This window comes from Garra rufa, chromosome 11, assembly GCF_049309525.1.
Source record: "Garra rufa chromosome 11, GarRuf1.0, whole genome shotgun sequence".
Taxonomy (NCBI): domain Eukaryota; kingdom Metazoa; phylum Chordata; class Actinopteri; order Cypriniformes; family Cyprinidae; genus Garra; species Garra rufa.
The window spans coordinates 14308233-14322117 of record NC_133371.1 but is presented as its reverse complement, the minus strand read 5'-3'; the positions used below and the strand labels follow the sequence as shown (position 1 = coordinate 14322117).

Below are 13885 nucleotides of genomic sequence, written 5' to 3'. Positions count from 1 at the left end.
TGCTGGTCTATAGTCCTTTGCTGGTTTATGCTGGTTCTTTGCTGGTTCTTTTGCTGGTTAATGCTGGTCCTTTTGCTGGTTTATGCTGGTCCTTTGCTGGTTTATGCTGGACCTTGACCAGCAACATGACCAGCATAAACCAGCTAAAACCAGCATCCCAGCACCAAAACATACCTAACCAGCATATGCTGTTTTTTTCAGCAGGGGAGCTTCTACTTTGACGAGTCCCTCTTTCCCTGCCGCTGAAAAAAAGCCAGACAGCATGAGGCTGCTATCAGCACACTATACTGGTGGGATGCTTTTCTACTGGTGAGCAGTGCCTGGTTTCCTCGATACATGATGCTTGGAATTGAGGTTCGCCAGACCAGAGAATCTTGTTTCTCACAATCTCAGAGTTCTTTAGGCGCTTTGTTACACATTCCAAGTAAGTTTTCATGTGTCTTCACCGAGGAGAGGATTGAGACTACATGCTTCTGTGAACCTTCAATGCGGCAGATTTTTTTTATTCTTCCCCAGATCTGTGCCTTGACACATTCCTGTCTCTAAGCTCTAAAGGCAGTTCTTTTGACCTCAGGGTGTGTAAGGCGTGTGAGAGGCGTGTGACTTTCCAAATCATACCAATTTAATTAAATTTGCCAAAGGCTACTTGTACATTAGTGCCAATCATTAAACAGACATAACATGGACAAAACTGCTACAACATACTGAACAGACTGTACATCTGTTTCTCTCATATGGCATCAACTCTGACTGAAGTCTTTTTAAAGAAGAGACAAAGTCTGTCAACACTGACCCTAATGTACATATAATAGATGTCACATGAACCAGATTATTACTGATAAAAAAAAAAAAAATAAAAATAATAAAAAGAACAATTAAAAACTGAACATGGCTGCTCAATACAGTTTGACAAGAAGAGAGAGGTGTGAAAGACAAGATGATAGAGGATGATTTAGGGTAGTTTCAAAACAAAATGCAAAAGCGCCTGTTTGACAATATTTCTTTAGACCAGAGAATCGAGTTTCTCACAGTCTCAGAGTTCTTTAGGTGCTTTGTTGCAAATTCCAAGTGAGATTTCATGTGTCTTCACTGAGGAGAGGATTGAGTTTAGACACACCGCCAAGCCCAGTTCGGTGGAGTGTTGCAGTGATGTTTGTCCTTCTTCAAGTTTCTCCCATCTGCATATATGATCTTGGAGCTCAACTAGAGTGACCATCAGCTTCTTGTTCAGCAGTCTAAGCAAGGCCCTTCTCTATCAATTGCTCAGTTTGGCCAGGAGGCCAGCTCTAGGAAGAGTCTTAGTTGTTCCAAACTCCTTCCATTATGGATAATGGAGACTACATGCTTCTGTGAACCTTCAATGCAGCAGATTTTTTCTTATTCTTCCCCAGTTCTGTGCCTTGACACATTCCTGTCTCTGAGCTCTACAGCCAGTTCTTTTGACCTCAGGGTGTGTGAGGCGTGTGACTTTCCAAATCATACCAATTTAATTAAATTTGCCACAGGTTATACTTGTACATTAGTGTCAATCCTTAAACAGACGTAACATGGTCAAAACTGTGACAACATACTGAACAGACTGTACATCTGTTTCTTTCATATGGCATCAACTCTGACTGAAGTCTTTTTAAAGAAGAGACAAAGTCTGTCAACACTGACCCTAATGTACATATAATAGATGTCACATGAACCAGATTATTACTAATAAAAAAAAATAAAAATAATAAAAAGAACCCATTAACAAATGAAAAATGAGCTAATGAGCTCTCACTGGAAACCCTGTAAATACAATAGTACTAAAAACTGCAATTTGAAGGCCAAAAGGTGCAGGAACACTGATCTTCCAGTCCGGTGGCATAACACTTGCATTACAAAACACATCTGATCTTTGATTATGATTGGCTGAGCTGTGTTTGTAAAATCACTGTAAAGCACAGCATTTTGGGGGTTATTGTTTAAACAACTGAACCAGTACAACTAAGGTCTACATTACGTATTTATAGTTGAGGTCAAAAGTTTACATACACCTTGCAGAATCTGCAAAATGTTAATTATTTTACCAAAATAAGAGGGACCATACAAAATGCATCTTATTTTTTATTTTCTACGGACCTGAATAAGATATTTCTAGTCCACAAGAGAAAATAATAGTTGAATTTATAAAAATGATCCTGTTCAAAAGTTTTCATACACTTGATTCTTAATACTGTGTTGTTACCCGAGTTACCCACAGGCCACAGCTGTTTTTTTTAACCTTCTGTAAAAGTTGCATAAGAGTCCCTCAGTTGTCCTCATTGTGAAAAGATGAATCTCAAAATCATACAGTCATTGTTGGTAAGGGTTCAAATTAGGCTTGCTGTGCTAGGTGGTGATACTGGTGTGAAGCTGAAACACCGGTTTTATCACTTGCCCACTGCGGCACCACCCGCCACCATCGTTTAGATTTTTTATAATAATAAAAATCATGCATTTTGTATGAACTCTTATTTGGGTCAAATAATTAACATTTTGCAGATTCTGCAAAGTGTATGTAAACTTTTGACCTCAACTGTACATTCCAAACATGTGCTTAAGATAGTTAAATGGATAGTTCACCCCAAAATTAAAATTGTGTCAAATATTACTCACCCTCATGTCATTCTAAACCTGTAAGATGTTTGTTCATCTTCAGAACACTGTAATTTTATGAAGCTATGAAAACCACTGATGTCACATGGACCATTTTAACGTTGTCCTACCCATGTTTCTTTGCTTTCACTGTGTAGTACCCTTGCTGTCAATGGAACTCTCAGATTTAAAAAAATAAATAAAAAAAATCTTAATTTGTGTTGCAAAAATGAACAAAGGTCTTATGAGTAATTAATGACAGAATTTTAATGTTTGGGTTAACTATATCCCTTTAAGGAGAAGTCTGGATTTCAGTTCATATACTCTAATAGAGGCCAAATGACCCAACAAATAAAATAAAATAGAAACCATAACCACTGACAAAAGATGTTTTAATGACAGATACAAGATCAATTATTTCTCATCATCAGAATGTGTGGGTGGCTGGATAGACAATACTGATGCACCTCCCAATGCCATTTTTTTTTTTTATAAAGAAATAGAACTAGTGGTTACAAACTATTAAAGCGACAGTAAACTTCAAAGCCATTGGTCCTACAGTAAAAGCACAAAGTCTTCTGGTCTGCTGAGAGATAGTCTGGGTTTATAGTTTAAACTGAGCACTCCATTAAGGGTCAAAAAATTGGTTTCATGTTAAAATGTGAATGGCTTATAAACATAGAATGCTGTATTCATTCAGAATACTGCAGGCTGACAGTCAGTCGCGACTTCTGCCAGAGAGTGCAGAGAAAGCAGCCAATCAGAGGTGATGGTCAGAGTGGGAGTGAAGGGTTTGGTCCTCGAATGCATCTCTCGGTCACACTACTTTCCGTTCTTCACATTAAACATCCTCTCCTGAAACAAACAGGGAAACAAAATCATGCTGCATGTGCTGAAGCCCACATCACCCTAAATAAAGTGCACACAGGAGTGCAGCGAACAAGCAAGCAACTAGGGATGCACCGGTTGACCGGCCATAAATCGAAAAAAAATCATACCCTCCTTATTTTCCGGAAGTGTGCACGCGGGCCGCGGCATTCGATTCATTCAGAAACATGTCACTTGTGTGGAGGTTTTTTGAAATCTGTGAGCAGGACGTGAAGATTGCAATCTGCAATCTGTGCTCGCTGAAGTTGCGTGAGCGTACCTGTCCGCGCCCTGCACAAGCGTGGACAGCGAACGTTCAGCTTCTCACGTGATAGATGAAAAAAGAAACAGACTCACTCGTGACAAAGCTGAGATGTCTTTTTGCAAAAACAAAAAACAAGCATCTACTTTTGAAAAGCCAAAAATAAAAGTCTGTTCTGTTAAGAATGATTATTATTTTACATTAAAATGCCTGTTGGCTTACTGTTTTACTTTACTAAAAGCACATGTTTTACTTATTAAACTGTATTTAATTTAATATTTTTTTTATTTATTTAATTTCAGATGCTACCGTTTCAATAGCCAAAGCCAGTTTGGCCTGTTAAATACTAAATAAACATGTTTACGTTATTTACTTGCATAACTTCTCGTTTTTGAAAAATCGGAAATCGGTATCGGAATCGGCCAGCTTGCTTGTAAAAAAATCGGTATCGGAATCGGCCATGAAAAATCATGATCAGTGCATCCCTACAAGCAACATATTATCAATTATGGGTTAACCCAATGTGTTTATTAAAACTACAAAAAGTGTACTATAACACACTTAAATCACCTAACAGAGTTAACAGACTGTTAGCAGTCAAAGCATTCAGATTACAAAAGCTGTGATCACAACTCTCAAAACTCTCAGACTCCAATTAAGTAAAATATGTTTTTGCACCTTGATCATGGTCTCGAGTTTGATGGCGTCGGCAGCAAATTTGCGGATCCCGTCAGAGAGTTTCTCCACAGCCATGCGGTCCTCATTGTGCAGCCAGCGAAAGGTCTTCTCATCCAGGTTTATCTTCTCCAGATCGCACTCCTTTGCTGAAAGCAAGATGAGCTTGCTGAAATAAATTTCAAACTGGGGTGCGTTTCCCGTACAACGATGTAACTCGCTGGTTAACCTCCATAGTACGATGCATTGTTGTGGAAACGAACTAGCTAGTCACGACTGTTTCCCGAACATGGTCGCATCTCCGTCGTTTGAACTACATTAGTTCAACAACTTAAGGCCGTTGTTAATGACGTCACAGAGTAATAACTTCTGCTATTTAACTGATTAGTGATCTCAAAAATGCAGCTATATTGAACATGGCACCTAATGACTAATTTACTATTTTTTGTTCCCTGTCATTTCGATTTATTTTATGTTTGATTCATCGCGTGTTCTCTCTTACCTCATACTCCGGGGTTCCCTCAGGCATTTGTGCACATGCGCACTATTCATAAACGCTTATAGAGGATGAACAAAAATACATAGATTAAAATGCATTTATATTTATATTCAATGGAAGATATAGATTGTACTGCATGTTAGCTTACCTATTGTGCCCAAGAGCATAATTTATTGAGCTCATATATCTCACTAACAGGAAACTATGCTTCTAACCACAGGTCGAGAGCTGTAGTTCCAACTACATAAGTTTGCGATGCTGTTTGCGAATGTTCGTTTGAACTATGGTTTCGGAAAACACTCAATCGATGAACTATGTTGGTAACGACGGAACTTGCGACCATAGTTGGCTAACGATGCTTTTGGGAAACGCATCCCTGGATGGTTTAGCATGATGGATGCATGTCGTGCTGATGCTCACCTCCCTGTGGCGTGAGGGAACACGTCACTGCACTGTTGTCCTTGCTGAGCTCTCCCAGCAGCCCTGGAGAGATGGTGAGCAGATCACAGCCAGCCAGCGCCTTCACTTCCCCAGTGTTCCTGAAGGAGGCACCCATCACCACCGTTGGGTAGTTGAACTTCTTATAGTAGTTGTAGATCTTGGTGACACTCACCACACCTAATAGAAAGACAGGGACGTCAAGACAGATGCTGACCGATGAGTAAAGTAAAGAGGAACTTTTCTTCTGAAAATCATGATATGGTTTGGTACAATCACTGAAGTGGTGACTATCTGCACGACTAACCCAGCTTCACTCTGATCTGACTCGAGCACATGTATGGCCAGTGTTGGGAAGGTTACTTTGGAAATGTAATAGGTTACAGATTACAAGTTACTTGATTTAAAATGTAATAAGTAGTGTAACTTTTCAATTACTTTATAAAAGTAATGTAACATTACTTTTAATTACTTTTCTAAATTTTTTTATATTTTCAACTGTTATTCATTTTGAAACAATTAAACCAGGCAGAGTTAATCTTACAGTAGCACTCAACATTGATTATTGTCAGACTTTCAAAATCCTTCATCACTTAAATTAAGCAAGGGATAATATACATCTTTATTTTGCGGTAACAACTGGCTACATTATTAACAACATTACACTTATTACACAACTGCTTTATAGATTAAGATGTTTAGGTCAAAATTATTAGACACGAATCACTGATCTGAGTTGAAATATTTGAACGCAAAGCTTCCATGAAGAAATCAGTTGCTAGCATACGGCAAGTTCAAATTAGATATTTTAGGTATACAGTGCAGTCTTACCAGTTTTCTTACACAACATTTCACCACATAAATAATTAAGTAGTACTAGTTTGTTAGTTATCTTATAATCCATTACAGTGTAAAAAAAAAATAATGGCAGCAGCTTCGTTTGTATGAAACAATAGAGTGAGTCCACGATACCAGGATGACAGAATTAAGAAATTGTCCATATAATATTGAATTAAGCTTTAATAATTTATTAGCTAACCAAACACAAAGCTTCCGCCAAGAAAAATTATCAAGCATATAGCACTGACTTGTTGCCCTGAATGTCGTGACCAATCAGAATTAAGCATTCCACATTTTATTTTTTATTTTTTTACTTTTTTTGAGGGGGTCTTTTTATGCCTTTTATTGTGATAGTAGAGAGATGACAGAAAAGAGTTGGGAGGAGAGAGGGGAGCGGGATCGGCAAAGGACCTCGAGACGGGAATCAACGGGGATTCATCGGGGATCGTCGTGAGCACAGCTGCACTATATGTCATAACAAGATCATAACATAAATAACATCATGAGAAATAGTTTAATAGCTGTGATACTGGGTTTGAAATTAAATGTTTGCATAGTTATGACAGGAAACAAGAGCATCTAACAATGCCTTAAATAAAGTTTATTTATAAACCCAAATAGGAAATAAAACAGTTTTGAATAAGCATGTGTCCTATTATGTGTCCTAAACTCCTGAAATATTGGTGTCTCATTTTAGAGCAGTCAATGCAATTTATGAAAGAAGTCAATTAAATCTGTAAGTGGGGGTGAGTGTGTGAAAAAATTCAGATGTAATCCCCTTTGTAATCTCTGGCATTTTTCAGAAGTAACTGTAACTTAACTACACATGTTTTCTCAGTAACTGTAACTAATTACAATTACATTTATTTTGTAATTAAATTACGTAATTCCGTTACATATAACTAGTTACTCCCCAACACTGTGTATGGCTCAGTGTTATTCAAACTTGCGTTTGAATAACTCTAGTTTATAACTATGCTTATAACTAGGGATGGCAAAAATAACGCACGCACGCATACAAACTAATACGTAATTACTAAAAGTAATAATAAATATAGCTGCAAGCAGCAATTACCAGGGTTTAAACACTTTAAGGCATTTAAGCATATATGGAAAAGGACATTACATTTAGCAAGGCTGTACCCACCTAAATCAATTATTTAAAAAAAAAAACATTTAAGCATAATTTACCATAGAATAGGGTGCCCAGATGTGCCACTTCCCAGTGACACGTTCAGCACAGCATAGGCTGGTCACCCTAGCATAGTAATATGCTTCTTTTTTTTCCTTTATCACTGTTATAGCACCAGCTGTGGTCCGATCCCCTTAAAACTTTGCATGCTTGTTTAGAATCACCTGTTGCATATGCTTAGGCTTTTGGGTTAGGGTTAGCAAGTGCTCAAACTTAGTTGGACAATGGTGGCCATATTTTTTGAGATAGGCAAATGTCCTTGTAGACACTTATGACACTTTGGACCAAGACTGTGCATACCAATTTTCATGTTGATAGGACAAATGGTTGCACAGTTGCGCCACCAAGTGGCCAAATTCAGCTATTTTTTCATGTGACTTGGCATAGACATCTCATTCTGTTCAGGAGTCATAGGCACTTTACTAAAAGTGGCCCGTTTTGGCACCCCTTTGTGATGGTGAGTCAGAAGTTCACCCTTTTTTTTGTGATAATTATTGATATTCACCCTCCAGAGAATCTTTCTGCACTGGTTTGGTTCTGATGAGGCAAAAAGTAGGTTTAAAAAAAAAAAAAAAGAAAAAAGAGATACCCAAAAATTTCATCAGGCTCATGATCGAATCTGAGACGTGATCCGAGGATTTCAACTGTATAAGACACTGCGATTTTGTACTTTTGATCACCAACTGGGTCAAGCCTTGGTAACGTTGTAGGTGGTGTGAATACTACCATCCCTCCAAGTTTCAAGTCTCTACGACTTATGGTTTGGTCTGCACGACCTGTTTTATGCGGAGATCACTGACCCGTGACCATCTTAAAATAGGGTTTCAGCGCTACATGCTCGAACCGCTAATAACAATAATAAAAGTAAATAATATAATTTACAATAATAATAAAAGTATATACTTTCTTTGTGGAAATACTTAAGCATCCAACCCAAATAAAACCTGAATCAGCTAAACAAGAAACTTCACTAGAAACTTCCAGGCAGGTGTGTTAGTGCTGGATGGAGCTAAACTCTGCAGGACATTGACCCTCCAGGAGCAGGATTGGACACCCCTGCTAAACGCTTTCCATTTTTCTAATAAGCCAAACGTCAAACTCTGTCTATTGTTGAACTTTTGCCTGAATGGAGGTTAGAATGACTGTTTTGGACTGCTGCCTTGTACTTGAGCAGATGAGTACACCATGATACGTCCGGTGTGGGATATCTGTCCTAGACGTGACGCAGTGTCCCGCTTCAAATGGCTTCATGTGGACACTAGCTAGTGTTTACAGCTGAACTTGAGCATGCGATTCAATCTGATTTTGCCTTTTTGTGCTTTTAGCCTAATACAAGATACTGAATGTGAAGAGTTAAAAAGAAAAAGTTGTTATCAAAGAACATGCCTGGATCTTCATGGGGTTCGTAGTTTTTGCGGTCTGTGTTTTCTTTATACCAGTCCAGGATACGCCCTACGAAGGGTGAGATGAGGGTGACGTTAGCCTCAGCACATGCAACAGCCTGGGCGAATGAAAACAGCAGAGTCATGTTGCAATGGATCCCGTGTTTATCCTCCAACTCCCTGATAAAAAAGTCAAACATATAGATGTCAGCCGAGCAGCTCTCATTCTGTTTATTAATAATACAGCTCTACTTGAAATAATCAGCTTTCATACCATGTTTGGTCATCATGACAGCATATACAGGTGTGTGACACATGAATATCATCTTATGAACACACTCACCGTCCAGCCTGAATGCCTTCCCATGTGGAGGAGAGTTTGATGAGGATGCGCTCTTTACTTATACCCGCCTCTTCATAGAGAGAGATTATTTTCCGTGCGCGAGACAGCATCGCGTCTTTATCAAAGGACAGCCTGAAAATAACACATCACATATGTAATTAGGACACATCTCTGAGACACACATACACACTCTGATAATTCAATGTTTGTTTGTGTGTTTTTTTTCCTTTCTTTTGAGTTTGTGTGTTAATGGGTAAAACTCTTGTCCAGACTCCAGCACAGTAGGTGGCAATTATACACATTAACACTGGTCTCGCAAAGAAAAAGTGGTGAGTCACCAAACACAATGGCTTCTCTCATTTGATAATTTCTCAAGTGTGCATTCTCATTTCCTTTCCTCGCGTCTCCGCTCCACCTCTTTAGGATGTAAGGGAGGAGTGCAAGGAAACAAAATGGAGGATTCGCAAAGGAAAACTTGTTTGCGGTTGGAATATTCTTGATCACTTTAAAGCAGCCATCAGCTACCGTCAAAGGATCTGCTCTTAATAATAATTAATAATAATGCAAACTGCCTTGTTGAAATATGTTGAACATCTGTACTGATTGTTGCAGGTGTTTTTGATAAGAAACACTTCTACGTAGGATACACCTGTGTATCATCACTCAAAGTTCCTCTGAAAGCATCCTCACTCATCATATTGATACAACTACTGATGTAGTATAGTCACATCACTACTGTAGATAATGCAACATCACCTAGGGCTGGGTATCAAGATCGATATTTTTTAGGCACCGACCAAAATGCCTTGATATCATTGAATATCAAAAAACGTCTTGTCTTTCGTTACCAAACTTCGATACCTAAGGGGTTAAATCTCGTCAATGTCAGAGAGCCAATCAGCATGCAGATGCAGCACTAGATGTGTTCGAAAATTGTGAAATTGGCAACTTAAATTGTGAAAGCATCCCATCCCAACCATTTGCTGTCTAATATGCGTTTTGGCCATGTAATGTTGCTGAAATATGTTATTTGTAGCCTTTTATATCAAGTTAATTGCTACATCTGCTTAGCATTTCTCATGCAAACACTGTCTTAATATTTGAAAATAGGCAGAATCTCATGAAAATCACACACAAATCATATACTGTCATAATTCTGTGTTTATATTAGCTTCGTTTCAACAGTAAAAAATGTTTTTTTTTTTTTTTACAGCTAAAACTTATCAGTAAATCAGTGGAAAATTAATAGATTTGATAATTCTGTCTGAGCTATGCATTATTAAAAAAAAAAAAAAAAAAAAAAAAAAAAAAAAAAAAACCACCACACACTATTGTAAATGTAGCCTAAAAGATGAGGAAACTGAAAACTATTAAACCATTATTGTGTTGATTCCATTGTGCTTTTTTGTTCCTTTGTGCAGTGGCTCAAAATAGGAGTATTTGAGTCTGTAAAAACATCAATAAGCTGAAAAAATAAAAGTTTGGTTACACTTTATTTTAAGATACTCAGCTCCAACGTCATCCAACTCTTACCTTGCATCAACTTCTGTGGAAACACGGCCAGGAACCTTCTTTAAGATTTCCAAACCAAAGTCCACAAACAGCTTATCCATTGCATTGGTCACCTGCTCTTCCTCACTCCTGCATTTACCATAAGATGCAGATTAGACCCGTAACAAAATTTATAACAGAGCACATCTATGTATTCCGTATTCTTACCCGCCATTAGCCATGCCGTATTTGATGGCCTGTTCCACGAGGTGCTGGTAGGTGGGCATTTTAGCTGCAGCCAGAATGAGAGAAGGATTGGTGGTGGCATCCTGTGGTTTGTACTCTTCAATAGCTGCAGAGAAGAGAAAACAAGGCAAATTATAACAACTGGAATCTCAACAGTAGTCTTGATCTCTTATAAGTCACACAAATAACAGATAATATATCAACCATAGAAGATGAACATGTTTGGAGTGTTTGTTAGTTGTGTAACAACGGATATTTTTTAGTGAAGTGAAAAAAAAAAAAAAAAAAAAACAGTATTGTGAAAAGGCAGAACAATTTTACACCACATCCTCCTGCTCTATCAGGAATGATGATAATATAACGCTCTACTATCTTGGCTGCTGCAACAAAAGATTTTTGGTTCAAAACAGTATATTTATCATTATATGCAGCTTGACATCTTTTGAATAGTAGATGGTAATGACTCACTTCCCACTTTGCCAACAAAGTTGATTCTGGAGAGCAGTCAACTTAAATCTAGTCGTTCAGGTTTATGAGACTTAGTCTGAAGATAATCTAAGCCAATGAATAAAAAAAAAAAAAAAATGTGCCTCTAGACCTATTCCTTCATTAGAGGCTCAAGAATAACATTTAATAACATGATGGTGTTAAATGTACAGTGTTAAATTCTGTGTAACACTGTACATGAGAATGGCAAAGATGAGTTTACATTGTCTTTCACTTATTTGATTTTAACAGTTGGATAATTATAATTTAAAATAGTTACACCTAACATAGAAATAATTAAACATTCAAACAGGACTGAGTCTGCACTTAACGTCATAACATTTCATTTCTACATCAACAGACAGAAAAGGACACAGATCAGATCATAAGAAATCCACAGATTTTAGACTGAAGAAAAACTGACACCGTCTTTTGTACCTGCACTAATGAAAATGAACCACAGCTCTAACTTATTTAAAACTTTAGTCATAGTTTAATAGTATTTATAATCACGGTGGTGCCCCACCAATGCAGTGTCCACAAAAAGAATTAAGGGTTAGAAACCAAATATTTTAACACTATGAAATATGGAAATATTTAAGTTTGTACTGAATGAAAGGTACATGAACCCATAAATTTGAATTAAGCCAGATGTCAGTTTGTATTGTGGTCACAAGTTCTCTTTTCAATTCCCTCTCCGGTATTTACGTTATTTACTGTGAATGAAAACTGCAGACCAGATACATTTCACATGTTAAAACAAAAGAAAACACGTGTAATTTATTTTAGTTTTTGAACAGCAGAGATCTACTAACAAAGCAGACATTACTAGTCACACATCACAGGTTTTGTAGTCTGCCACATGTACTCTGATTGGCTCAATGTTTTTAAATTGGTCAAATGGATCAACCGCCCAATCATCATGACAATGCAGAATGCCACAGAAGGGAGTTTCATCCAACACCGCTTCCTTGTGTAAAAACAAACAATGAAATCACTGATAGGCAGTGATGTATTTCACAAGACAGTCTTAGGCAATGGAAACTGATGCAAGTACAGCCATCCGATTGAAAATAAAGTCTGGATTCTGGATTTGATCCAAAGCTCATTTCTGTGTCCTATATAGAGAGGAGCAACTTACAACGTCTAACAAAGTCAAGGCTGCCACTTCACATTTGTGAAAAACTGCTTTAGATGGAATCTAAATTTGCACAGAATTTGCTAAATGTTGTACAATGTTAATGTGTAAGTAACGATAAGGCTTTGCTGCAATAATAGTGATTGTTTAGGGAAATTAGCGAAATTAAATATTAGTACATTTACTGATGAAAGACTAAAGATGAATTATGTTTTAATGAGGTATGATTCAAGTTTTCACGTTTGTCCACATTTTAAGAGGAAATACAATACGTGTTGCTATCAGAACTTCCTTCTCGCGAAATTACAGAGCCAGCCAAATTCATAAATATTAAACCACGCACGTCCTGCAGCGCCATGCACGTAAAATGATTAATATTAATAAGCAAAGCATTCTGTATCTAGTCGGGTGACAAGCGCCCACTTATTAAGGTCTGCATGTCGGCCAATCAGGTAAGCGATCTCTGTTGCAAGCCTAATATTCATGAGATGAGCAGTGTTTGTCCAATGATTCTTCGCTTCCGGGTCTCGGCATGGTTCCACTTGAGTGTGTTCTTTTCCCTAGCCTGGAAAAATCCAGACCATAATCTATTAAGTTCTATTAAATTCAAGTTGTGCTCTCGCGAGACCTCTGGATTTCCAGGGTATCTTTTCCCCTCACCCAGATTTAGTTTACATTAAACTAATCAGAGATCACGTGTCTTAGTCTGATCTGGTTAACGCAACAAAACACCCCACGTTTCTAAGCTCTCATTCATACCATGCGTTCCTAAGCACAGATAACTGACTGAAAAGTGAAGCATCATTGCGAAAACACTAGTTCCTCACTGCGGGTTAACTTTAGCAATCATTAACCAAAACGTTCTTATGGGAAAACAGCAGAACAGGGCAAAGTTTTCTGTAAATACACAGCATAATCGTTGCGTTCACTGACTTAGATGATCGTAGCTGTCAACGCGTCCGAGACTTAACGTTACTGAACAGACGCACGAGCTGTTATAAACAAATCCGAAGTTCACTGTGCACCGAACCGACTCAACATTAAGTCACGGAAATATTAATAGGAAATTACCGTTAAAGTCGCCCGTGTCTGCAACAACCACCGTATATTTCTTGATCTGCTCCAGCGCAGACTCCATTTTTCGCCGTTTGTCCGGTGACACAGACATGATGTCCGAAAAAACAGAGCTTTTATAGTCGCGCGCGGGACAGAGACACAACTCTGTCAGGAGCAGATAGAGCGAGAGAGAGGGAGGCAGAGCGCGCGACCGTGAGAGCAGCGGATATGCGCCTGCGCGGGAGCGGAGCCACTGCTCATGATGCCATCGCGTAACAACCAATGATAGAGGGATTGAGCCACACACCTTATATAATATGCAAATAATCAACAATAAACCCTTTCTGCATATTTATATTTATG

At 38.1% G+C, this 13885-nt stretch overlaps 1 protein-coding gene across 1 annotated transcript; it reads right to left on the bottom strand.

Annotated features, from left to right (window-relative positions):
• Window positions 1-2982: 2982 nt before the first annotated feature.
• On the bottom strand, window positions 2983-13702 carry taldo1 (transaldolase 1). Its single transcript, XM_073850942.1, has 8 exons — window positions 13538-13702; window positions 10825-10948; window positions 10639-10746; window positions 9106-9237; window positions 8767-8942; window positions 5331-5528; window positions 4415-4560; window positions 2983-3462 (listed from the first exon to the last, which is right to left on the bottom strand). Exons 1-8 carry the CDS (start codon window positions 13632-13634, stop codon window positions 3430-3432), a joined length of 1014 nt encoding a protein of 337 aa, XP_073707043.1. The 5' UTR covers window positions 13635-13702; the 3' UTR covers window positions 2983-3429.
• Window positions 13703-13885: the final 183 nt, after the last annotated feature.